This window comes from Carassius carassius, chromosome 9 (genome assembly GCF_963082965.1).
Source record: "Carassius carassius chromosome 9, fCarCar2.1, whole genome shotgun sequence".
NCBI classification, from domain to species: Eukaryota; Metazoa; Chordata; class Actinopteri; order Cypriniformes; family Cyprinidae; genus Carassius; species Carassius carassius.
Window position 1 is genome coordinate 28,649,327 of NC_081763.1, and position 23,614 is coordinate 28,672,940.

At 37.1% G+C, this 23,614-nt stretch overlaps 3 protein-coding genes across 4 annotated transcripts; 2 read left to right on the forward strand and 1 right to left on the reverse strand.

Moving 5' to 3' along the window:
* Positions 1-1,725: 1,725 nt before the first annotated feature.
* LOC132149498 (C-signal-like) lies at positions 1,726-6,979 on the forward strand. Of its 2 annotated transcripts, XM_059558801.1 has the most exons (7): positions 1,726-1,993; positions 2,077-2,131; positions 2,262-2,449; positions 3,321-3,482; positions 3,594-3,726; positions 6,196-6,313; positions 6,756-6,979. In XM_059558801.1, exons 1-7 carry the CDS (start codon positions 1,847-1,849, stop codon positions 6,937-6,939), a joined length of 987 nt encoding a protein of 328 aa, XP_059414784.1. In that variant the 5' UTR covers positions 1,726-1,846; the 3' UTR covers positions 6,940-6,979. The 2 variants fall into 2 exon arrangements, with proteins under 2 accessions (XP_059414784.1, XP_059414785.1); XM_059558802.1 differs by lacking the exon at positions 6,196-6,313 and having other exon boundaries at positions 1,734-1,993; positions 3,594-3,704.
* Positions 6,980-15,179: 8,200 nt separating this feature from the next.
* LOC132148662 (C-signal-like) lies at positions 15,180-17,057 on the forward strand. The gene is made up of 6 exons (XM_059557362.1): positions 15,180-15,602; positions 15,680-15,734; positions 15,843-16,030; positions 16,122-16,283; positions 16,545-16,655; positions 16,797-17,057. Exons 1-6 carry the CDS (start codon positions 15,462-15,464, stop codon positions 16,908-16,910), a joined length of 771 nt encoding a protein of 256 aa, XP_059413345.1. The 5' UTR covers positions 15,180-15,461; the 3' UTR covers positions 16,911-17,057.
* A 2,850-nt stretch (positions 17,058-19,907) lies between these two features.
* On the reverse strand, positions 19,908-23,290 carry LOC132149504 (E3 ubiquitin-protein ligase TRIM39-like). Its single transcript, XM_059558814.1, has 6 exons — positions 22,412-23,290; positions 21,735-21,830; positions 21,394-21,624; positions 21,287-21,309; positions 21,098-21,216; positions 19,908-20,819 (listed from the first exon to the last, which is right to left on the reverse strand). Exons 1-6 carry the CDS (start codon positions 22,943-22,945, stop codon positions 20,260-20,262), a joined length of 1,563 nt encoding a protein of 520 aa, XP_059414797.1. The 5' UTR covers positions 22,946-23,290; the 3' UTR covers positions 19,908-20,259.
* Positions 23,291-23,614: the final 324 nt, after the last annotated feature.

The window sequence follows — 23,614 nt, forward strand, 5'->3', positions numbered from 1 at the left end:
CAAAGAACACATTCTTTTTTACAAATTTTTTTACTTCTCTATGCCCCGCCTTCCTGAAACGTATCGATTTTTACAAAGCTCATCGTTCTGAAAAGCGAGGTATACGCTGATTGGCCAGCTATCCAGTGTGTTGTGATTGGCCGAATTCCTCAAGCGTGTAAAAAAAAATGTTATGCCACTTACCATTCCGTGATGCCTTATGTCCCGGCATGATGAGACAAAACCAATAAAACCCATCATACTGTCTTTTTTACACAGTGTGTTAACATTAAACCATGCCTGCATTTGTGATCAGAGAAAAAACAAGTGCTACTCTACACTGCTCAAAACACATGTTTGAATCATCAGTGGCAAATTCTTTAAATATGAAAATGTACTTACAGACTTTGAGTCAGAAGTGCCAGACTGTCCTTGCAAAGTTGGAGTTGCCCCACTTTATAGAAATAAACATCGCCATTGTAGGCTACTCTCACAGGAAAAAGTCCTCGTCATCCGCAAAATGCGCTGCACACATCTGAATATTTGGGTTGAACTGTTCTGGAACAGAGTTGTAAATACAACTTAACCACTGATTTCTAGTTGTGTCCTCCTTTGGAAGACCAAACAAAGTAGTTTCACTTTCACAACAAAACACACAGATTCTCCACAACATGGCGGCAGCAACAACAGCGATAATAAAAGTTAAGTCTTCTTTATTTGTGTAAACAATTGGGCAGCATTATGCAAATCTTCCCACATTGTGACATAGACATGTGGGGGCGTGTTAGAATGAGCTGTTATTGGAAGGTGTAGTTGACTCTTAACTTTTATAAAGAATATCTCTTTAAAGGAAGTTGAAGAGTGCACACTATTTGAAAAGATAAAGAAGTTTTAATGTGAAGAATTAACTGCAACAGTGTCAAAAAAATTCATAGTTTGTGTTATATGATAAATCGTCTGAGCTGACCCAGGCTAATATAGAATTTACTCTACGATGCGCTAAGCTTTTTATTTCATTCGTGAAACAAATTTTTGTTTGAATAGTTTAATTAATAGTCTACCTAGTTATCATTGGTAACTACAGCAGTGCTTGAAATAAACCTCTACAAACATATCTGTGGCCTAATAAAATGTATATAAGCAAAACTGGTCCGAGTATCATGTTCTTTTTTCTTCTTCTTCATATTATACTGGATATAATATAGAATTATTAATGTCTTATAAGTAAATGTGCAAATATTTCTCATATTTTCTTTTTTCTTTCTTTTATTATTAATATTTTTAAGCTTTTTTATTTATATATATATATATATATATATATATATATATATATATAAAAAGAAAACATAAAAATCTTTCCACATTCACCTATTTGGGAATCACCAATCTCCAAGCTCTAATAGATTAAAGGTATGAGTGCACCCAAAAATGACAACTGTGTCATTATTTCTCGAAGTGTATTCTAGAGAAGAATGAGTCATGCAACTTTGAAACAAGGTCAGCCAAACTCTGTTCTCCCAACTCCTCCTGAGATTAACATCTTCTGAGATTAATTAAAGGTAGTATATAAAAACATAATGATCCAGTTGTTGATTATACTGTGTAAATATTAGTTGCGTTCATTAAATGTTACTATGACAAGTACAGTTTCAATCGTTTGACATGACGGGAATATTCATGTTTACTCCACCCATTGGAACAGTTTTTCACAGGAACTGAATTTTACACAACCGGTATTGCAATCTTTCTTTCTGCCTCAATGGCAGCATGACGCAACATACACATTACATAATATTATAGGGGCTAAACGTTCACTTCGTTGCACATAGAAAAGAAAGGCAGACAGACAGAAGTAGACTGACAGAACATGGCAACAGTGAAAGCATGCAATATCTTGATCACCGGAGCCAACCGAGGCTTGGGCTTAGAAACTGTTAAGCAACTCTTGGAGGATTCTTGTCCAAAACGTCACATTTTTGCTACCTGTCGTAATCCAGATGGACCAAAGTCTGAGGTGAGTTACAAATAACCAACACAAATTGAAACACCAACAGAAATTCTCATTTATCTTGTTTAATGTATATTATCTTTCTTAAGGCATTGAGAGAATTGGCGAAAAAGCATCCAAGTGTGATCACCATCATACGTCTTGGTAAATGTGAATTTAAAAGTTTAATTAGAAACGATACAGATGTAATTGATTTATTTTGCGACTATATTATTATTGAGACATGAGATGTATTATTGAACTGTAGAACTGCTATTTGTTCTATTACTTTTAGATGCTGATGATCCATGCAGTATCAAAGAGTCTGCCAAGAAAGTGGGCTCTCTACTGGGAAACAATGGTTTGAACCTGCTTGTGAATAATGCTGGAATCTTGGCAAGGGGCACCATTCAGACCAGCAGTGTTGAGAGCATGAAAAACACCTTCAGCACCAACGTGATAGGACCCTTATTAATCATTCAGGTAATGTAAAAAAAGCATTTTTGATAGTTCTGAAACAACACTTTGTCTTAAAACGTTTTTATTAAGCATGTTGGTGCCGTGACGTCCTGGCTAAACATCTAGGCTGGGGTTTAACTTATATTGTGCTGGGATAAAAGTTTGTGACTAGACTATTAAAATAAGTGCTTTTGGGGAAAACCAGTCACTGGATGTCTGCAAGGTTCATGACATTGTACCAAAATAAAATCTTAAACCAGCTCATGGTTTCTTAATCTGATTGTATTAAAACACTACTGCACCATTGTTTAACTGGGCTACCACTTTGGTGCTTGGTAGTTTGTTATTGCGCAGAGACTCCTGTCCATCAGTATGCATTTCTTGTGAAGTGAAAAGCTACATGTTTGTAAGAAACAACTCAATCATTAAGGCATTATAACTTTTAAACCTGCTTCTGGACAAAATTAACCACAGGAGTCCCTTATCCTTATTACACTTCTAGTGAAAAAGTTAATCTCCTTTTGTCATCTCACTTCACGATCCACCAACGTATTTCTTTAGAACTGATGTGGACTGATTTGTACTGCTTGATCTGTGCATATTTCTCTCCTGATTCAGACATGATAAAGCAATATTATGCAAAATTAGAGAGATATTCTAGTCGGAAGAAATGGTTTGAAGTTAAAAAAAATTAGTAATAATGGATTTGTATATTATAAATTCACAGTTTTTCGCTAACAAGTGATGGAATGCTAAATTCATCCAAATCTGTTCAGAGGAAGAAATAATCTCAACTCATCTTGACTGGCCAGAGAGTGAACTATTCCTTTAATGCTACATTATGAAATAAAATTCTAATTCAGAGTTATTCTAATTCTTTCTCCTTTTTTTGCAGGAGTACCTGCCATATCTAAAAAAGGCTGCCAAAGCCAGCGGGACACCAGGAATGTCCTGCAGTAAAGCAGCAGTCATCAACATCTCCACTGTGGGGGGATCCATCAGCACAATGCCTTCTTTATTTAAAAAATTCCCAGTGTTGCCATATTGCGTGAGCAAGGTACACCACAGTCCTGCCTTATGACTAGTTAAACTGGATCCTCTTTATTGCCCATGATGTACTGATGGCATGAGTCGATTAAATAACTTTACTGTTATGGTTACGTATCAGGCAGGTTTTAACATGCTGACTGTGTTAGCTTCTGAGGAGTTAAAGGCGGATGAGATCCTCTGCATGGCCCTTCATCCAGGATGGGTGAAGACTGAACTGGGTGGAGAAAAAGTGAGTGTAGATTTATTAGTCCGTTTTGTTTTATTTTAAGCACAAATATGGGAAACATGTCAAAAGGATTTTCAAACTGAGCTCACAAATGCTGGATTTTTGAAGTCTTTGAAATTTTTAGTGCCAACAACAGTTTAAAGTTTCATGTATGGTGTTCAAGAAAAAAAAAAGCAGAATGCAATGATTTGCAAACCACATAAACCCATATTTTACATTTACATTTAATCATTTAGCAGAAGCTTTTATCCAAAGCTACTTACAAATGAGAACAATAGAAGCAGTCAGATCAACAAGAGAACAACAACAGTATACAAGTGCCATGACAAGTCTCAGTTAGTCTAGTACAGAACGCATAGCCAGGTTTTTATTTTTATGAAAGATAAGAAAAGAAGGAAAAGTGCTAGTATTAGTTGGTTAAGTGCTGGCGCTCAGAATATAATACAGACTCAGAATATAATATAGAGAACATGTCAAATGTTTAAACGGAGGAAATGCACCATCTGAAAGAACAAATAATTAATCATTTTGAATTTGGTGGCCTCAAAACGTCTCAAAAAAATTGGGACGTGTGCACTTAAAGTGCACTTTGTAAAGTCATTCGTCTTTGGAAAGATTCCATAGTAGTTCCAATTGTGAAAAAAGTAATCATATTTCTTTTAATGATTATAGGCCCGTTGCACTACTTCCCTGGTTATGAAATCTTATGAAAAAATAGGGAGGGAATTTTAGCCTTAACACATTCAGCACTTGATCCTGTGCAGTTTGTGTATAGATCAGGAAGAGGAGTGGAAGATGCCATTTGTACCTTGCTAAATATGATTAGAAAATATTAGGAAGTTAAAAAAAATGAGGGCATATTGTATGGGGACATGTATGAAATCAACGTCCTGTTTCATAACAGAAAGTCATATTTTGATTTGAAACCCCATAACATTTGCCTGAGATGTTGATTTATGACTCACAATTAAAAAGATTGGCAGATTTTAGTGATTACTTAATATTATCATATTTCAATAAGTGTCACTGAAGTTATTTTAGACATTTCTGAAGACCAAGGAGAGGGAGTGGTCATGGTCAAACATCCAATCATTTAGTATCTCTGAAAGCCCTAAATTTGCTCTGTACAGGACATCCAGACTTAAAACTGTGGCATGTACGGTCTCAGAGAAATTCTCAAAAATATAACGTCCTCATATGAGGCGGCAAGGTTAAACATTAATGCTTCTAAAACAAAAGAAATGTTCATTGACTCCCGTAAAAAGAACTTTGTGCCTGTGTTGCCTGACTTTATTAAGGGACATCAGGTAGAAGTGGTTAAGGAGTACAAATATTTAGGCACTGTGTTTGATGATAAATTAAAATTTAAGATAAACACTAATAAGATTAGAGGGAAAGCTCTCCAACGTATGCACCTTCTGAAGATGTATTTTCACTTTGAACTTTTTATGAGGATGTTTCTTTTATGAAGATGTTTCATACTTGTTTTATTGAATCTATTTTAAATTTTGATTTTATTTGTTGCTATGGCAATCTGAATGTAAAGAACAGGGGTAAGTTGAACAGCACAGTTAAAATGTGCAGTAAGATAGTGGGGACTAAATTAAGAACTATCACACAAATATATGACTATAAGGTGACTAAGAAGGGCCAGTTAGTCCTTTTGATGTCACCCATCCATTGTGTAATGAATTCCAACTGCTTCCTCCTGGGCAGATTTAAACTCCCTTTGTGAAAATCAAACAGATACAAGAATTCCTTTGTACCTGTGCAAACATGTTTTTAAATGACTTATTATAAATGTGTGTTTTATATGTGTAGTGTTGCTGCTCTATGTGCATGTATACTGTTGTCTACATAAACAAAAATGGCCTGTTAAGGACAATAAAGATAATAAGTAAGGAAACAGCAGGAGAAATTATTTGCAGCAAATTAGGTTAATTGACAACAGGTCAGTAACATGATTGGGTATAAAAAAGATAATCTTATATATTGGAAGAGGTTCGCCAATCTGCAATAACTACATTTACAAATTGTAGAACTATTTCCGAATAATGTTCCTCAATGTAAAATTGTGAAGACTTTGAATATCCCATTGTCTACAGTACATAATATCTTCAAAATAATCTGCTGAAATCTCTATGTGCAAGAGACAATGGTGAAAATCATTATTGGATGCCGTGATCTTTGGGCCCTCAGGTGGCACTGATTTAAAAACGGCATTCTGTAATGAAAATCACTGCATAGGCTCAGACACACTTGCAGAAATCATTATCAGTGAACGCAGTTTACCATGCCATCCACAAATCCAGGTTAAAGCTTTGTCATGCAAAGAAGAAGTCATATCTTAGCAAGATTCAAATTTCCACCATCTTCTCTGGGCCAAAGCTCATTTAAAAAGGACTGAGGCAAAGTGGAAAACTGTTCTCTGGTCAGATGAATCGAATTTTGATTTTTTTTTTAAACCATAGATGCCGCATCCTGCAGATTATAGAGGAGAGAGCTTGCTATCCGCACACTTCAAAACCAATCATCTCTGATGACATGGGGTGCATTAGTTCCTATGGGATAGACAGCTTCCACATTAGAAAAGGCAACATCAATGATGAAAAGTACATATACAGGTTTTAGAGCAACATATGCTTCCATCCAGATAAAGTCTTTATGAGGGAAGGCCTTGTAAGATAATGCTAAACCACATGCTGCCTCTGTTACAACAGCATGGCTTTATATTAGAAGAGTCCTGCCTGCAGTCCAGACCTACCACCAGTTGAAAACATTTGGCACATCATGAAATAAAAAACATGATTAAAAAAAAGGAGTGTTAAGCAGCTAGAATTGTCATACATGAACATCTCCCAAAATTCCAGCAGCCGGTCTCCTCATTCCTAGACATATATGGACTGATGTCAAAAGAACCGCAGATGTGGTCAATTTTAATGCACCGTGCTTTTGATTTCCACCATTTTATAATTCGTCAAAATGCTTCTGCTATATTGTTTATATTTTGCATGTTTTGAGTTTGAACTAGATGGGTGTTTTTATTTCCACTAGGCACCACTTGAACCTAAAGAAAGTGTGGAGGGGATGCTGCGTGTCATTGGCAGCCTTACTGAGCAGCAGCACGGTGGATTCATGGACTACACTGGAAAAACAATTCCTTGGTGAACCAGAACAAAATCACACCTATATGAGAGGATTCAAAAGGGCCAATCCAGGTCCAAACTGCCCTGTTTAGTCCTTTAAGCATAAAAGGCCACACTTAATCAAGCACTGGAGCCCACAAGTTTATTACATACACAATGACTTTGTATCAAATATAATTTCATACAATAAAACAATTAATGAGGCAATAAAGTAGTAATATCTTTTCTATGTTATACGTGGCAAATTATTTGCTTATAAGTTTAGCACACTTAGCTTAACACACACATTATTTATGAGGACTCTGAGGGGTGGTTTAGGCTCCAGGATTGCTGAATGACTAAAGGAACATTGTCAGTATGATGGTGCAAACTGTACATTTCTTGCCTATTATCTCCCACTTGTACTGAAAATGTTAAATAACAGTAATGACTGATGGTTACATTTGAGATGGTTGCAAAATAGATGTATGAGTTATCATATTACTGGGCCTCACATATCAAGATTATGGCGTACTGGCTGGATAACACTGCTACCCCACCAAACTGGCTCGAATTAGATCAAGAGGCATGCCAGCCTAACTCTATAGGTGCCATCCTTCTGGCACCTTACACTATTGAGAAGTATTTGTACAATAGCAATGTGATGATCCATAGTACAGTGTGTATTTGGAAACAAATCAAATCACACTTTAAGTTGAAACCCATATCTTATGCATTACCTATCACTGGAAACCCTACGTTTCCTCCATCGATTCTTGATAATACTTTTAATCTCTGGATGAACAGAGGCATCCATACAATAGGAGAGTTATACATTAATGGCATTTTTGCATCCTTTGCACAATTACAGAGTAAATATAATATACCAGGTAGTAGTTTCTTTAGATACTTGCAAATTAGAAACTATGTAAGAAAATATTTGCAAAATTTTGAGACCTTCTCAGGCTCTGGTCTTGATCGATGCCTCCGACCCATGTCTTGCTCAGAAAAATCGATATCTTATATTTATGACACTTTGCAGTCTATCAGTCCAGTGATCTCCACTTCCATAAAAACAAAATGGGAGGAAGAAATGGGCACTGTGATCCCAGACCCTCTATGGGAAAAGACTTTGGAACATACTCCTCGATGTTCTAGATTCTACATCGTCTTCACTATTCTAAGGAGAGGTTACACAAAATATACCCTGAGATATCCCCTCTAAATGACAGATGCCTTGTTGCAGAAGACACGTTGCTTCACAGCTTCGTCCTGTGTCCCAAGGTTAAGATCTTTTGGTTTAATATCTTCAGTTTAATTTCTAGGATACTTAAAATACAATTGGAGCCTAATCCACACATTATTATTTTAGGAAAATCAGACGATATTAAAAGGTTAAACAACTACCAACAATGCTTCCTGTCCTATAGTCTCATCACCGCAAAGAAGCTACTTCTCATGCATTGGAAAAATAAAGAAACACCCTCCACAAAGATATGGCTTAGTGATCTTACTAACACTCTCTACTTAGAGAGAATAAAATATATACCTCTCATTCACTATCTCACACCTGGCAGTGGAAATTAATGTTTCCCTCTAACTATAATATAGTTGTATTTAGACGGAAGGATAAGGCTGGGTAGGGTGGGGAAGAGGGATTATTTAGGTTGGGTTTTTTTTTTTTTGTACTCTGTATGTCTATCTGTTGATTGTGTTCTTCTTTTACCATTGTTGTATGTTCTAAAAACAAAAAGAGGACCGTAGGTCCTAACTGCACATATTTCTATATGGATATACATTATACTCTTGTGTATGATGTAGATAATATAACGATGTGAATATGTACTCTATTAAAAATATTTGAAACCAAAATAGATGTATGAGATGAAAAAACGTATGCTATTCATCATATTAGCATGTATGTAGAATGTTATCTGAGTGAGAGAGAAAGACAAAGACACCAAAACACCAAAGTAAGCATCCACACACAGTTCTTGTGATTTTTTGGCTTGACATACACATTTGTGTCTTGTAAATATGCAAGCAGTTGCATTTCCTTAGAGGGACCACAAAGTAGTTATCTTACCTTTTAAAAATAATTGAAAACAAACAAGAAATGGCCTAGTTGAAAACATGTGGAGCTATGGCTTAAACAGAAGATTACTGATTGAAAAAGCTCATGTTTTGAAAGACTTATACGTAATCACTAAAAAAATATTTCTCAATTCTCTCTATTCTAGATCTACTGATCCCTCCGCTTATATATATATATAAGGCCTTGCATAGACTAGTCGAGTGATCGACTACTTCAACCACTAGTCGGCGCTGTCGGAAACAATCAACTACTCGAGCATGCATTAACCATAACGCGTACAAAGAGTTTGCAAGTACGACGTGAATTTTAGGATTAAATATTGCGTGTGGCTGGGTTTTTTTTTATGACCTTATCTTTGTTGCATGTAAAATTTAAATATGTAAACAGGGGTGTGCCTGAAGCCGAATACCTTATTCAGAATGGCACGGATAGTGGCTTCAAAAACGAATAACAGACAAGGAATAATTCTGCCCGAATACTCGGCTGAAGCTGGCACAGTCCGGAGTTTGCTAGATAACAGCCGAGCCAGGGGATCAGCGCAATATTATACAGAGACCTCTAAAGTCACGAGTGCGAAGTAAATGAATGTAAACTTTATGAATGAAAAGAGCGCAAATCAAACACAGCATGTCACAGTGTCTGGTCTGTGTTTCCCTGGGTGTCCACTAGTGGTCTCACTTCCCCATAGGCACCCCACTGCAGGCACTACATTTCCCACTAAGCCTTGTCCCTTCATCACGGTTAATTGCACACCTGTTAATTGCACTCACCTGTCTTCACTTTCATCGTCATCACCTGTATATACCGGTCTGTTTTCATTCTGTTTCATGGAGTCCTTGTTTTCTGTCACCTGGTATCCTCGCGTTCCCCTGTGTTTTCTGGTTTCTTGTGTTTTTCTTGTTCTTTGTTTTTTTTTTTGTTGACTGCTTTCATGGTTTTTGACCCCCTGCTTGTTTTGGATTGTGATTTTGGATTACCCATTAAAACACACTGCTATTGGATCTCTCGTTTCCTGTGATCAATCGTTACACAGCATTGCTGTTGTCTCTCCGTGCATCTCTCAGAAATCAGAGCTTGGCAAGAGTAACATCACCTATAATAGTACATCATACATGTTCTATTGTATATATTTAAAAGGCAATGATTTAAACCTTAGGCTTAATGGATTAAGCACAGCGCACTCACCAATCAAACAGCCACCTTGCGCGTCAGTTTCTCAAAAACCAAACAAGTTCTCTAAGCAGGCTAATAATCAACTTAGATATGGATACATTTTCTATTTGGCCTACATGTTTGCATCTTAATCTTTTTCTGGTTTGCGCGGCACACACACATTTGTTTAGAGAAGTTTACTAAACATAAAGACTCGCTTAAAGGCCATGTTGCAGGTTAACCACCACTTTCGATTAATGGGTACATAAATCATTCAAGATATGTGTATCATTTTTAAAATGTCTCAAAAATCGTCTTAAAGACCATTTTTTTTAAGTTTTTGGTATTAACGGGTTTTTTTTTACATAACTCGGTGATGACGTCACATTGGGGAGAAGTGGAGGAAAGGTAGCCTAAGCCTAGTATGATGCCGCATTCCAGCCACCCCGTAACCCGTGTTTTTCCAACCTTAAACCCATGAAAGTGCACTGGAACGGCAGTCAAACCCATGACTTCCCACCCGTGAACTCGTACTAGATCGATGTACTCCGAGTTCCGAGGCCGGGAATTTGACTCCACCCCAGGCCACCTCTGTTGCTTGCAGTCACCACCACCCAATTCATGTGTCCACCAGACTGCTAAACTCTTTGGCTCTTTCAGTTGTTTGAATTGGGTTATACTTAAAAAATAAATCAAAGTATCAAGGCATACACTGTCTCTATCGTCTTTCCTTAATCCCCCTCTCTCTCACTCTGCACATTGAGTTTCTATGCAAATAAACACTTTCAATAATCTATATTAATTATGCAGCCATCAATTGTATGTTCCAATGATCACAGTCCTACTACTGATGACCTTATAAATAATAAAAGCACATATTGTTCTTAGAGTATAGCCAGCATGTTTAGTTTTGCTTATAGCTTAAACTTTACTTGAAGGTTTCCTGCTCTGACTCAAAAGCTGAAATGTCCACCCCCTCTTGTTCAAAGCAGGAGCACTAGTGCTACTGTTGCTTCCTTCGTCACCTTCAAAATAAATAAGCATTGTACACTAGGCTACATACTGTAGGCTAGAAATGGAAAATCAATTTCTGGTCAATTTTGGCACTAAAAAAATACTGTATCCCCATATGTAAAACAGTGTGCCATTAAGATGCTCTTTTAAAACTTCTTTAGAGTAAAGATACACATTAAAATAAACTGACTTTCAGTTTTTTTTTTTAGGTAGGTCTTGCATTAGTTTTTAGTAAAATTAAAGTATTCAAATATAAAACAGCATTGCATTTTGGACTATAAATTAAAGATTATTCTTTATTAAATAAAAAAAGCTTTTTAATAAAGAGCAGTGAGTGATTTTTTTGTTGTTGCTGTTCGATTAATATAAATACTGTCACTTTAAAAGAATGCACTGATACAGTGTTCGTATTAGTATTGAACAAGAGTGAATGCAGTGTTGCCAGACGTACGATAATTATCGTAGGCCTATTCGTACGATAATTTTTACCTCTGTACGATGTACGATCAATAATTTAAAAAATCCAGTAATGTACGATAATTTCAGAATTCTATGAAAATTTAAATGAGGGTAGTTGCATTTATAGGGCTTCTTTACTCAAATACGAAATCGGCTCATTACAGACACTCTAAATGCGTTCGTGTGCACCTCAGGGTGTGTTAAGAATGCAGGAGAGTGCCCTGCTTTAAAGCCAACGAGCACTAGTTGCGGTCCATGACAGCAAGAACCCTTCAACATCTGGCAACACGCAGGATTCCGATTACAGCGGCTCAGATGTGGAGTTAACTGCACCACGCAGCAACAGCTAAATTCCTTCTTCACTGGACGCGACAAAGCAAGTTTTAAAAATCATTTTAATATGTTTTAATATGCGCCGCGACACAGACAGTCACTGAAAATAATGGGATAGTATTTTGTCGAACTGCTTCCGTCCAACAATACGCCTTGTTATCTATAGTGGTAATTTGCAGGTCGTGTCGAAATGTTGTTGGTTTAGAATAGATAAATAACTCTTTTGACTCGTGTACGATAATTTTCTTCCAGATACGATAATTTTGAACTTCTGGTACGATACTTGGACATTTCCAATCTGGCAACACTGAGTGAATGATTTGTCCAGGTTTTTTTTTTTTCATCGCTGATGTTGTAATGTCTGGGAATCCAGAATGCGCTTACATCAACAGAAACATATATTAGCTGAACCCTGTTTGTTTTACGTGTTATTTATAGTAAACCATATTACAGATGCTTTGTCAGATTTAAGATGAACAGCGGTCCCAGCGCGTGACGAACCGTGTGTGGAGAACTGAACGGTTCGGTTTTTTCAGTGAACCGTCCCATCCCTAAATATAAATGTAATTCTGACCGACCTGCTCCCTTACTGGCGAACATGGCTGGAATTTTGCAGCAACTTGCTGTGTCTGTGGCCAGGGCTTTTCTCATATATATACGTTCCGTCTCTGCTCCTCCTTTGCGTTTACGCTCCATTTTTTTTTTTTGCGCGATTTTCTAAGATGAAGCCTGCCTCTGGATATAGCCAATTAGGCAGTGCTTCGCTGATGTTTGGTCATATGGTGGTGTCATTTTCACTCCGCGATTGCCTGATTTGTAGATTCATAAGACCGTCAATTAATTCGCAGTTGCATAACAGCCTATTGCACGTCAGCCTGATCGACTGCACAGCGGCAGCAGGCAGACCAGCATGACCGTCAGGCCACCAGGAAATGTCCCGGTGCTCCCGATGGCCAGTCCGCGTGGTATGAAAAGCTCAAAAACCTGCCTGGAGCGCATCATCAGAACTGTAGCGACTGACTGGGATGAGGAAGAGGTGGCAAGAGCCAACATGTATGATGACCCCCAGCCGTATAATTTCTAACCTGCCAGACGTGAGAGGGCAAATGAGGGATTGCCAAGAACTGTTGTCCGTCAAAGCCTATGCATGGTCCGAGGAGAATGAGTGGAGAGTTGGTGAAGTGTCCTGGTGAGTTGCTATCATTTAGCATCGCAGCAGTGAGCACTGGAGCTAGTCTACGAGCAGCAGTGCACAATAACGACACGTATATATTTTTTACTGTCATTGAATAGCACCGAGTGAAAAATCAACGTTTTCTTTATATCTAGTGGCAGTGATCATGACGTTAGTTCAGATAAGTACCGGTAACCTTTGTCATAGTGTCGTAGAACTGGTAAACTTTGTCTTTGTCATATATAAATAGAAGGCATCATGCTAGCTATATGAACGTTTCTAAGCGTTTCACCTCTGGTGAAAATGTTGTTGCAAGCGTAGCCGCGTTTCTGTCGCTGTGTTTAGCAGGTGCTTGTGTGGGTGCTGTCCCATGGAAACTGCGTTGGAAAACTTGTGCTGTAGGGAAGTGAGTGCGTTTTGGTCGCTGTGCATTGTGGGGGAAAGCAGACCGCTGTAAGATAGTACCTACTTTTCCGTATTATATTCCGTTTTGTGATACCCAACAACATAAAATACAATGGATAACAGTTTAAATGTGTATTACCAACAAGCAAATTGCACAAATTCTTTGAATAATTAACCCTGCAACACGGCTTTTAAAGAGTTCTGCGTAATGAAAATGTGCGCGTTCAATTGATTCAGTCGTGTTCAAATGATCACTAAACGTTTGTCATGACATCTCTGCTTGCATGATAAATATTATTTTAGAAATTAAAAATTATTTTAGTTTAACATGGCATACTTGTTCAGTGATAACTATGAAAAAAAAGATAGCCATAACGGTCTTATTAAGTACTTTACGACGTTGTATCCGAATGCAGATACGAAAAATGTTGTGATTGTTACAGACACAAATACAGATACAAATACTGGCTGTTACATGAAAATTTTAATATGTAATGTCATAATTACATTTTTAATTTACATATGCAATCGTTGCATAAGGCTATGAATTGTTTATTGATTAAAAAAATGTATTTTCATTTACAGTAGCATGAACCACGAGTAGTCGAGTATTTTTTAAATAAAATTCGACTAGTAGAAATCAATAGTCGTGCAACCCCTAATATATATATATATATATATATATATATATATATATATATATATATATATACGGTACAGACCAAAAGTTTGGACACACCTTCTCATTCAAAGAGTTTTCTTTATTTTCATGACTATGAAAATTGTAGATTCACTCTGAAGGCATCAAAACTATGAATTAAAAAGCATGTCCTGAGTGAGCAGCTTTGGGATTCTACTAAAAATCTCCCTTTGTGTTCCCCAAAAAGTATGCTGAAAAAAAAAATTAATTTCAGCTTCTATGCAGAAGTTGTGCTTTTTTTTTTTTATAAGTACACCAGGCAAAAAAAGTTGTAAAACTCGTTTCTTTTGTTTTCTGCCTTTCTTCCACAGAGACAGCAGTGTAATGTGACTGGGCTGCCACTGTTTGATACAGTTGCAAATCATTAACTAGAAGTCACTGTTATCGCTTTTTTTTTGTCTCTGATTATTGATTTAATTATATATTTTCCTCTTATCCTCAATAGCACATATAGTATGAAACAGCACAATACACACAGAACAATGCATGGACAATTTTTTCATCCAGACTTCCAGAAAGTTTTAAGTTCTGATTTAAGTTACATTTTTGTTATATGACCGTTAAAGATAACTATATTATTTGCCAATTCATTAAACCCATAGAATATAATGATGTTATGACAAATATTCATTATGGTTGTATATTTGTCTCAATAGTTTAAATATTTGGAGAATAGTGCATCTGACTCTGATCTAAATAATTCTGTCTTAAATCAGAATACGTTAAGACTATTTAGTATGAATTATTTTAGTGTTAAATGGATAGATCTACACACAGTATGATATATTCTCTAAAGGAACATTTTATCGCAAATTTCTCCTTGAATGCATTATACTGAACAGACTGACCATCATAAAATCTTTGTTTGGTTGATTCAGTGCGGTTTATTTAACAGATGATTTTTATATAAATTACTACAGAGAGTGTTCCTTTTGAGCATATGAGTAAATACCTTGCTTAAGGTCACAGTAGCAATAAAGGAGTTAATAATTATCTCATCAGTTTCTGGGTCATACAGTACCTTCCAGATTTTGCTTTAGGACTGTTGTTTTCTAGTCCAGATTTTTCACCTCTGCTTTCACCCCTGATAGCATTTATGATTTTGTATAATACATTGCAGATTTTGGAAAGTATAAAAGTAGTTTTATTACTCAAAGCAATCAGCTCTGATAAGTTCATGACTCTTGGTTACAAACACTGAACAGACCAGTGCAGTAAGGGGCGTGGAGTCCACTCTGCATCCTATATAAAAGCCATATAGTGAGGCAGGTTGTTTGACAGAACCAGACTTTCATCTTTGAACATGGCAGGATTGAAGGCATGTAATGCTCTAGTGACAGGGGCCAACCGAGGCTTGGGTTTAGAAATGGTCAAGCAACTCCTGGAGGCCTGTTGCTCAAATATTTTTGCTGCATGTCGTGATCCAGATGGGCCAAACTCTGAGGTGAGTATTCAGGAGCTTAGGATCATAGACAGCTCAAAAAAACATTTTTAAACATTCACATTTTCTTTCTGATTCAGGCACTGAGAGAACTGGCCAAAAATCATCCAGGAGTTGTCACCCTTGTGCAGCTTGGTACATGTGCATTTATCTTTTACACTCCATTTTATATTACAATAGATTGTAATGTAGATTATGTTTTGAAATAACGTCATATTTATTTTTATTTCCTGCTATTATTAGATGTTGCTGATCCATGCAGTGTCAAAGAGTCAGCCAAAAAAGTGGGTTCTCTTCTGGGGAAGAAGGGCTTGAACCTACTTGTGAATAACGCTGCAGTGTTGCCACAAAAAACCATGCTGACCGCCACTGTTGAGGACATGCAAAACACCTTCAACACCAATGTGATAGGACCTTTGTTTGTCATTAGGGTAATGGAAATCCCTTTTGAGAGCAAGCTGAATCTAAAATGCGACCTTTCTTGTAGATCTGAAACAATCTGTTGTGAATGGTTTCAATCAGGAGTACCTGCCATATCTGCGTACGGCAGCTAAAGCCAGTGGCAAACCAGGGATGTCATGTGATAAAGCAGCTGTGATCAACATATCCACGGATTCAGCGTCTATGAGCATCATGCCAGAACTGAAAGAGCCATTCCCATTCTTCCCATACAGTATCAGCAAGGTACACAAGAATCCTAAGACTGTTCTGTTCTTGTTTGTATGTGGTTTGAAACTCAATTGAAAATCAGATATTTGGAACGGTTTCAGTGTGAAAGATCAGACTGGATTTCTAATGTAATGTCCTGAATGGGAAAAAAAGAAAAAACAGTTTGAAATTGAGCTATTCTTTCTATATCTTCTTTATAAATTGTCTGCTACACAGTTTGGATAAAAACCATCTTAACTGATCTGAAACTTTATGATGCATCTGTTTTCCTTTCAGGCAGGTCTAAACATGCTGACCATATACACCGCCAGGGACTTAAAGGCAGATGAGATCCTTTGCATTTCCCTTCATCCAGGATGGGTGAAGACAGACATGGGGGGAGATATGGTAAATCTAGACTCAGTAATAAAGGAATCTCTTAGGACCTTAACAGAACATGAGGCCTGAATCACAAAAGCACTCTGATGGTCTCCTTTTGACAATGCTACCACTATTTTAAATGCATGTGATTCACTGTTTGTTCACCAGGCGTCGATTGATGCCAGAGAAAGTGTGGAGGGGATGCTGCGTGTCATTGGTGGCCTTACTGAGAAGCAGAACGGTGGATTCTTAGACTACACTGGAGAAACAATTCCCTGGTAAACCAGAAAAACGTTCATCAAAGGGCTGATACAGATTGACCTTTTTAACCCGTTACAAATAAAGTGATAAGCACAGTCATTAATGTTTATGACATGTTCAAATTCATTCTCTTTGTTTCTTTGTATTGAACACAGTCTAAACAAACAATACTGTTATATTGCCATTTATCTTAATGCATAAACTTTTATATAATTTGCCATTCACCTTTTAAAAACACCATGACACCACATTCAGTAATGTAAAGCATTTTCTGACAGTATTTCTATGCTACTACATGCACTTTAGCAAACAATATAAGATGGGCCTCAAAGAAACTATCATTTTTTAGTTTTTTACATTTTGATCAATATCCTTAGATTTGATAAACTATTACATAATCCGAGTTCACCAAGCTACTAAACTCACCATTGTAAAAAGAGCAACAAATAAAACTGGCTGTTCTAATTTGGCATTACATATCAATGAGGTATGAGGTAAATGTAACTATTAAATTATGAAAACATACTTTGGTAGACCACAAACTGCCCATAAAACTTATAACCAATCATAGTCATGGATAGACTTGACTGAGCTTCTTGTGAGCTTTAAATTCTGTTAATCTGAAATTAATTTTCCAGGCATCATAGACTAGTGTATTTTACATTTTCACAAGTGATGTCTTTTGAAACTTCCACTGAATTAAAATATAACTGTCGGTAGGAGACTAGCAGTTATTGGGTGGACTGTCTGATAATGAGGATTAAGTTCTGAGAAATAATTGAAAAATTACTTCTCATGGTCAGTTTGGGTTTAGACTGTAAACAACGTGGGCTGAAAACTAATCTACATAGATTGTACATGCTTATCTTTGCGGAGTTTCTCCAATAAATGGTAAAGAGTTCACGAGCTGAATAAATGCAAGTAAAAGAGCAGTCTTTATTGTTGTAGCATTCAAGAGTAAAGGCTTAAAATTGAGAATTATACACTCTTAAATATAAAGGTTCCAAAAGGGTGCTTTCAGAGAAATGCCTTTTAAGAACAATTTTTGCTTTCCAAAAGAACCATTCGCTAACTTAAAAAAAAAAAAAAAAAAAAGGTTCTTTAGAAAAATTTTATATATCCAGATGACCTGTTTGACCCATTATTAGCAAAGTGATAAGCGCAGTCATCAGTGCTTATGACATGGTAACTTCGTGTTCAATACAATAAAATGAACTAAAACAATACTGCGATATTGTGTCATTTATCTGAATGCACAAACATTGTGCTATATAATTTGCCATTCACCATAAAATAGTAAAAAACCAGAACAGCATTTATTGCTATTACATGCACTTTAACAAACAGCATAGAATGTTATGATTTCTATATATTTTATACAATATCCTAGAGAGTTCTATAAATTGGTACATAGATCTACTGAGTTTAGCAAGTTAACATATCACACTTGTGAGAAGCTCAATAAATACAAACAAGCTTTTCTAATTTGGCATTACATATCAGTTACATTTATATATATATATATATGAGGTAAGCAAATATTAGAAAATTATCCAAACATATACTTTGGTAGACAACAAACTGTCCATAAAACATCATACACAATCAAAGGTCTGGATATACCTGACTGAGCTTCTTGTGCGTTTTCAAATCTATTTAGTGCAAGTATTGTGCTTAAATGCCTGAAATTAAATTTGCAGGCATTCTCTGTCTTCGGCTTAGAAGGCTAAGAAGCCTCTACTGAATTAAAATATAAATAACTATTGGTGGGGAATATGAGACGAACGGATTTTGAAAATTTAATTGAAAAATTAATAACGGTCAGTTTGTGTGCAGAAAACTACTCAAAGATTGTGCATGCTTCTCTTTTCCGAGGAATGGTAAAGAGTCCCCAGCTATTGAGTAAATTCTATTGAGAGATAAGAGTCTTTATTGCTGTAGCATTCAAGTAGCATTAAAATACAGAGGCTTTCTGATCAGTGCCATAGACTAACCATATTTGCTTCCCCAAAAGAACCATTCAGTGAAGAGTTCTTAAAAGAACTTTTAAAAGGTTCTTTAGAAAATCCAAAATTTTTATAAATAACGTTTTATGGAATTTAAAGGTTCTGTGGATTTGAAAGGTTTTTCATGGAACCACAGATGCAAATGGAGAACTTTTTTTTTAAAGGGAGTCAACGGGTAACTACTGGACGGCTGATTCAGAATTCCATGTCAAGTTCCCGCACTCTAGTGAAGTTCAACCCTGCAGTTTCCCCCACTTGAAAGGGTACGCTTGCTCTTGAAGATTTGAACTGGATTTTACTCAATGACCAGGAATCAATTCTCTTTTATTTTAAAGTTGCCATGGCCAAAAGCAGGTAAAAAAAAAAAAAACCTTAAACAAGCAGATCAAGAAAAAAAAATACATTAAGCCCAAGTAACCATAATAAAGCATCATAACCCAGGATCAAATACTTAAATTTAAACAAGAAATTAGTCTTGAAAATAAATGGAAAGAGAAACCCCATATCTAGAGCCCCCAAATAAATTGAAGACACTTTTAAAAGCACTACTCAAATGATTTTACCCTTAAACTTTAACAGCTTTAACCTATAAAACCACAATTCCACACTTCCAGCTTCCTTAAAATCTTTACAATACATTGCTTTTAACTATACCTTCATGATGTTAAATGTATAACACTTTAGTTTACAATTCAAACATGATTTTCATAACATTTATACATACATTTTTCCTTAAGTATAGTTACATGATTTATTTAAATGTTAAAATCCACCACACTGCACAAACAAATGCTCACCGACAAGCTTTAGTCCTGCAGTATCACTTTCCAGGCCCAGTTTCTCCACACATCTTGCCAACCTGCTTTCCATCCTGTGAGTAACTCTGATTCCCTTAAATCACTAGATCCTTCCCACCTGGTGACTAATTAACTATCTGCAGCTGGGCGCCACACCCAGTGCCAAAAACACCCAGGCAGAAAGGGTGTGGTCTGCAGCTCAGCTCAACATTCCATGACAGACTAATTTAAACTGTGCTTACCTACATATGGTTCTATTCATTTATTTAAAATTGACAAGTTGGACACTATGGTTTCTACATAGATGTGAACATAGATCCCAGAATGCACCTCATAAGTGAGAAGCCCAGAGTGTGCAGAGCTGGAATCCATGAATGCTGGTGAATTCGATGAAGATCAAATATTGGTCACGCCTGGGCTGGTCATACTTAAATTTGACTTGTTTTATGATTTGAATTCATTCTAAAACCTGGAAAAATCGTTATTTAATAGATTCAAAGGTAAACATATCCAAATCTTTGACTGGTACCCTATAACTGAAGCCGAAATACGTAAATAAAGCTGGCGTCACCAGAAGGCACTGTTCCACACTGCCACTCTCACGGGGCAGATCTTCAGCGGCCCAGGATTGTTCCCATTTATATTTGCCCCCGGACAGAAAAAAGGAAACACGGCCTCAGTGAAATGATCATTAAACATGTAGACAGGTGTGACACCCACTGAGTCAAAGAAGCTGACCTCTCCAGCATCATAGTCGATCTTCACCCGAACCCTTTCCAGGTGGCCCTTCAGATCGAGTGGGGTGTGGGGGCTGGTCATGGCCGTGTACTTCCCATCAGAGAGAGCGATGGTCCAGAATCCACCGTCGGGACAGCCTGAGATTTTGCCTTTCCTGGCTACCGATGCTTTAACCACACCGATTACCCAGTCATTATTTTGGCCCACATCCACCTCCCAGGAATGACATCCTGAGGTGAAACCCTTGGAGCCCAGTACAAAATCAAAGTGGTCAAAGCGCTCCAGGTTATTAGGTAGCTCTTCCATCGTCCCTGTGTTGGACACACTCGTCAGGCTCTTGCTAAGAGACAAACAGGGGTAGGCTGTGTTGGGGTCCAACGTCACTGGAGCTAAGTGGAAGAGGAATCGGAAAGACATAACACATGCATATTTATGTACCAGTGTTAAAATGTAAAAAGGAAAGGTTTCGGAAACCTGTCGAAACAATACATTTTTGCAATTCCTCTTGGCTGTGCTAGTGAGTAATTGCACTCAGTATTTTCCTTTTCCTGTCCTTCCAATTCAACCTGCGAGACATTCCATTCAAATTCCAACTCATGAATTTAAAGGGAACCCATTCGGAATGTTTACACAAACTCATCCAGCTCTATCGTAACTGAACACTTACTGTATTCCACCAGGCTCTGCATTTTTTCCCACGCTCTGAACTTCAGGGAGGCGATGTGCTCCGCAACGTCAATTAGAGTATTGGGGACCTTTTCTGGTTCATGAAATGCTATCTGAGCTCTAGAAAGACATTCAGTCAGGTTAGTTTTATGAAAACAAATCAATCAAATAGTCTCAAATGTACTATTACCTCATTTTGACATTCTTGTAGTTCTGTAGGAAAAAGTCAAATCAGTTACTTGTGCTAATATTTGTAAAAACTTGATAAGATTAGTTAATCCAAATACAGCAGGTTACTTGTAAAAAGAGGCTGTCATCATTAGCAATCTCGTTTTCAATGGCTATTACAGCACGAGAAAAGGTGAGTATATCACGAGCAATTATGTCCGTTTTTTTCTTCATCCTCTGTTTCTTTGTCTCTTCTTCTTCTGCCAGAACAGCAATCCTCGCAGCTTCCTCCTTCAGAAGAAATTGCCGAAGCTCGTTAAACTCCTCGTGAACTTGCTTCTCTGTCTGTTGCCCTTGGTTCTGTGTGAACCCAAAATAAAAAAGGTAATTAAGTGATTACTCTAGGTATCTGTTGATGGCTAGTCTATCACATGATGTTTATTAGTCTGGATCTTGGTTTTTGTTGATACCTTGATGTGGACAGTTATGTCATCATATTCCTGTTTGCTCTCATAGAGGCGTCGAAGACTTTTCTTAAGTGGGATGACAATCTGCCGCATTTCGTCCTGGAGAAGAAAACTAAATTTACGTCTCAATCCAATTTGAAACAACCCTCAAGGACAGTAAAACTGTAAACAAGAATTCCTCCAGATTTTAAAATAAATAATAATAATAATATAGTAATTGCACTCAAAAAGTTCAAAGGTTCTAACTCTAATAAAACACATATTCACTATTAATGTAATTACTATTGAAAATTGTGTTGATTTGGCCTAAAGTAACTAATTAACTTTATGTATTTTTGATTAAGCAAGGTAAGCTGTATTATATCATTACAATGCAAAAAATTATCACAATTATTTAATGCGTATATAAATATATTATTTAATACAGTAATCAAATTGTATTTATATGTTCTGGCAGCATTTATTGTTTTACCTTCGATTTATGCACATTAAATATATTTACAAAAAAAAAAGAATAAGAATAGACAAAATATCTACTGAATTGAGAATAGTGACAAATACAGGAAAAACATCTGGATGCATTATCTTTTTGGTTTATTTCTGGTAAAAATAAGGCTTATTTGGAAAAAAAAAAATTTTAAACTAAGAATTATTAGGGAATATTCTTAAAAATACATCACCTTGAGATCATTTGCTGCTTCTTCCAAAGGACACACACTGTGGCCTTGATGTTTCTTGGATGTTTGACAAACACAGCAGAGAACCTCTTCGTCATATTGGCAGAACAATTTGAGTCCCTCCCCGTGAGTGGCACAGAGAGCCTCTGGTTTGGACGTCTCGTTGGCTGAATATGAGCCTGCTTTCGCAGACGCTTGTCCTTTCTGCTCCTGTGCAATGGCATCGCAAACGTTCTTCAAAGCCAGACTCATGGTGGGCTCCGTCAGAGAACACTTCATCCTGCACACGGGACATTCCTTCTTGGCCGCCTTCTTGTTCCAGAATTGCTGAAGGCAGAGGCGGCAGAAGCTGTGGCTGCACTTTAGGACCACGGGATCGGTGAAGATCTCGCAGCAAACCGGACAGGAGAGCTCATCCTCTAAAGGCGACCCAGCGTGAGAAGTCAGAGCTCTTGGACGCAGAATTCGGATGTTTTTAAGGCCTGGAAAGGTGTTTGCTCCTCCAGGTTGAGAGGAAGCCCTTGGTCGCAAGGACATGGCTGTCTGGTGTTGCTGGAGTGGAGTCCACTTGTTTTTAAAAATGAAAACCCTGATGAGCCCAAGCTGCAACTGCAGTGTTTGTACAAAAACCACAAGCGTCCCACAAGCACCCTCACGTCTTAAAAACAAGTCTGTCCTTAGTCAATAATGACCATTTATATGATCACGACATTCTCAGAAGTCATTCTTTGACCACACCTCGTCTGCTGGAGCACTGGGTTCTTATTTACGTCACTGTAATATGCGGTCTGGGTTCATTATTGGATCAGCTGGTGCTTGACAGGGAAACAAACCACCATTGATCCATGAAATGTTTGGTGTAAGCATTATTGTTTTGGGAAATCAAAGGCTATGTGAGGGGTTGCAAAAAACCAAACCCTTTCCAAATGCTGCAGGGACATTAATGCAAATAAACTTGGAAAGGTGTAAAACTCCACATACAGCCACAGAACATGGCAACAAATGAGCGTTTCTAATGGGCTAAATTACAAATACTATACCAAATAACTCTTATTAAACCATATGCAGGTCACTCGTTCCCCTATGTCCACAATGGTAATGTAAAAGTAAATATGCCCTTCAGCCAAGAAGAACGAACCCAATGTTTCAATGAACAACCAAAGATAAGAAGGAAAACACCTACTGCTTTCCAAAGCACAAGAAAAA

Excerpts from the sequence above, each read along its gene's own strand:
- LOC132149498 (XM_059558801.1), top strand. The coding sequence starts at position 1,847 with ATGGCAACAGTGAAAGCATGCAATATCTTGATCACCGGAGCCAACCGA. Across the intron at positions 2,450-3,320 it reads GACCCTTATTAATCATTCAG|GAGTACCTGCCATATCTAAA; the intron begins GTAATGTAAAAA and ends CTTTTTTTGCAG. Across the intron at positions 3,483-3,593 it reads TGCCATATTGCGTGAGCAAG|GCAGGTTTTAACATGCTGAC; the intron begins GTACACCACAGT and ends GTTACGTATCAG.
- LOC132148662 (XM_059557362.1), top strand. The coding sequence starts at position 15,462 with ATGGCAGGATTGAAGGCATGTAATGCTCTAGTGACAGGGGCCAACCGA. Across the intron at positions 15,603-15,679 it reads CAGATGGGCCAAACTCTGAG|GCACTGAGAGAACTGGCCAA; the intron begins GTGAGTATTCAG and ends TTTCTGATTCAG. Across the intron at positions 16,031-16,121 it reads GACCTTTGTTTGTCATTAGG|GAGTACCTGCCATATCTGCG; the intron begins GTAATGGAAATC and ends GGTTTCAATCAG.
- LOC132149504 (XM_059558814.1), bottom strand. The coding sequence starts at position 22,945 with ATGTCCTTGCGACCAAGGGCTTCCTCTCAACCTGGAGGAGCAAACACC. Across the intron at positions 21,625-21,734 it reads ACATAACTGTCCACATCAAG|AACCAAGGGCAACAGACAGA; the intron begins GTATCAACAAAA and ends GGGTTCACACAG. Across the intron at positions 20,820-21,097 it reads GCAGAGCCTGGTGGAATACA|CTCCAGTGACGTTGGACCCC; the intron begins GTAAGTGTTCAG and ends TCTTCCACTTAG.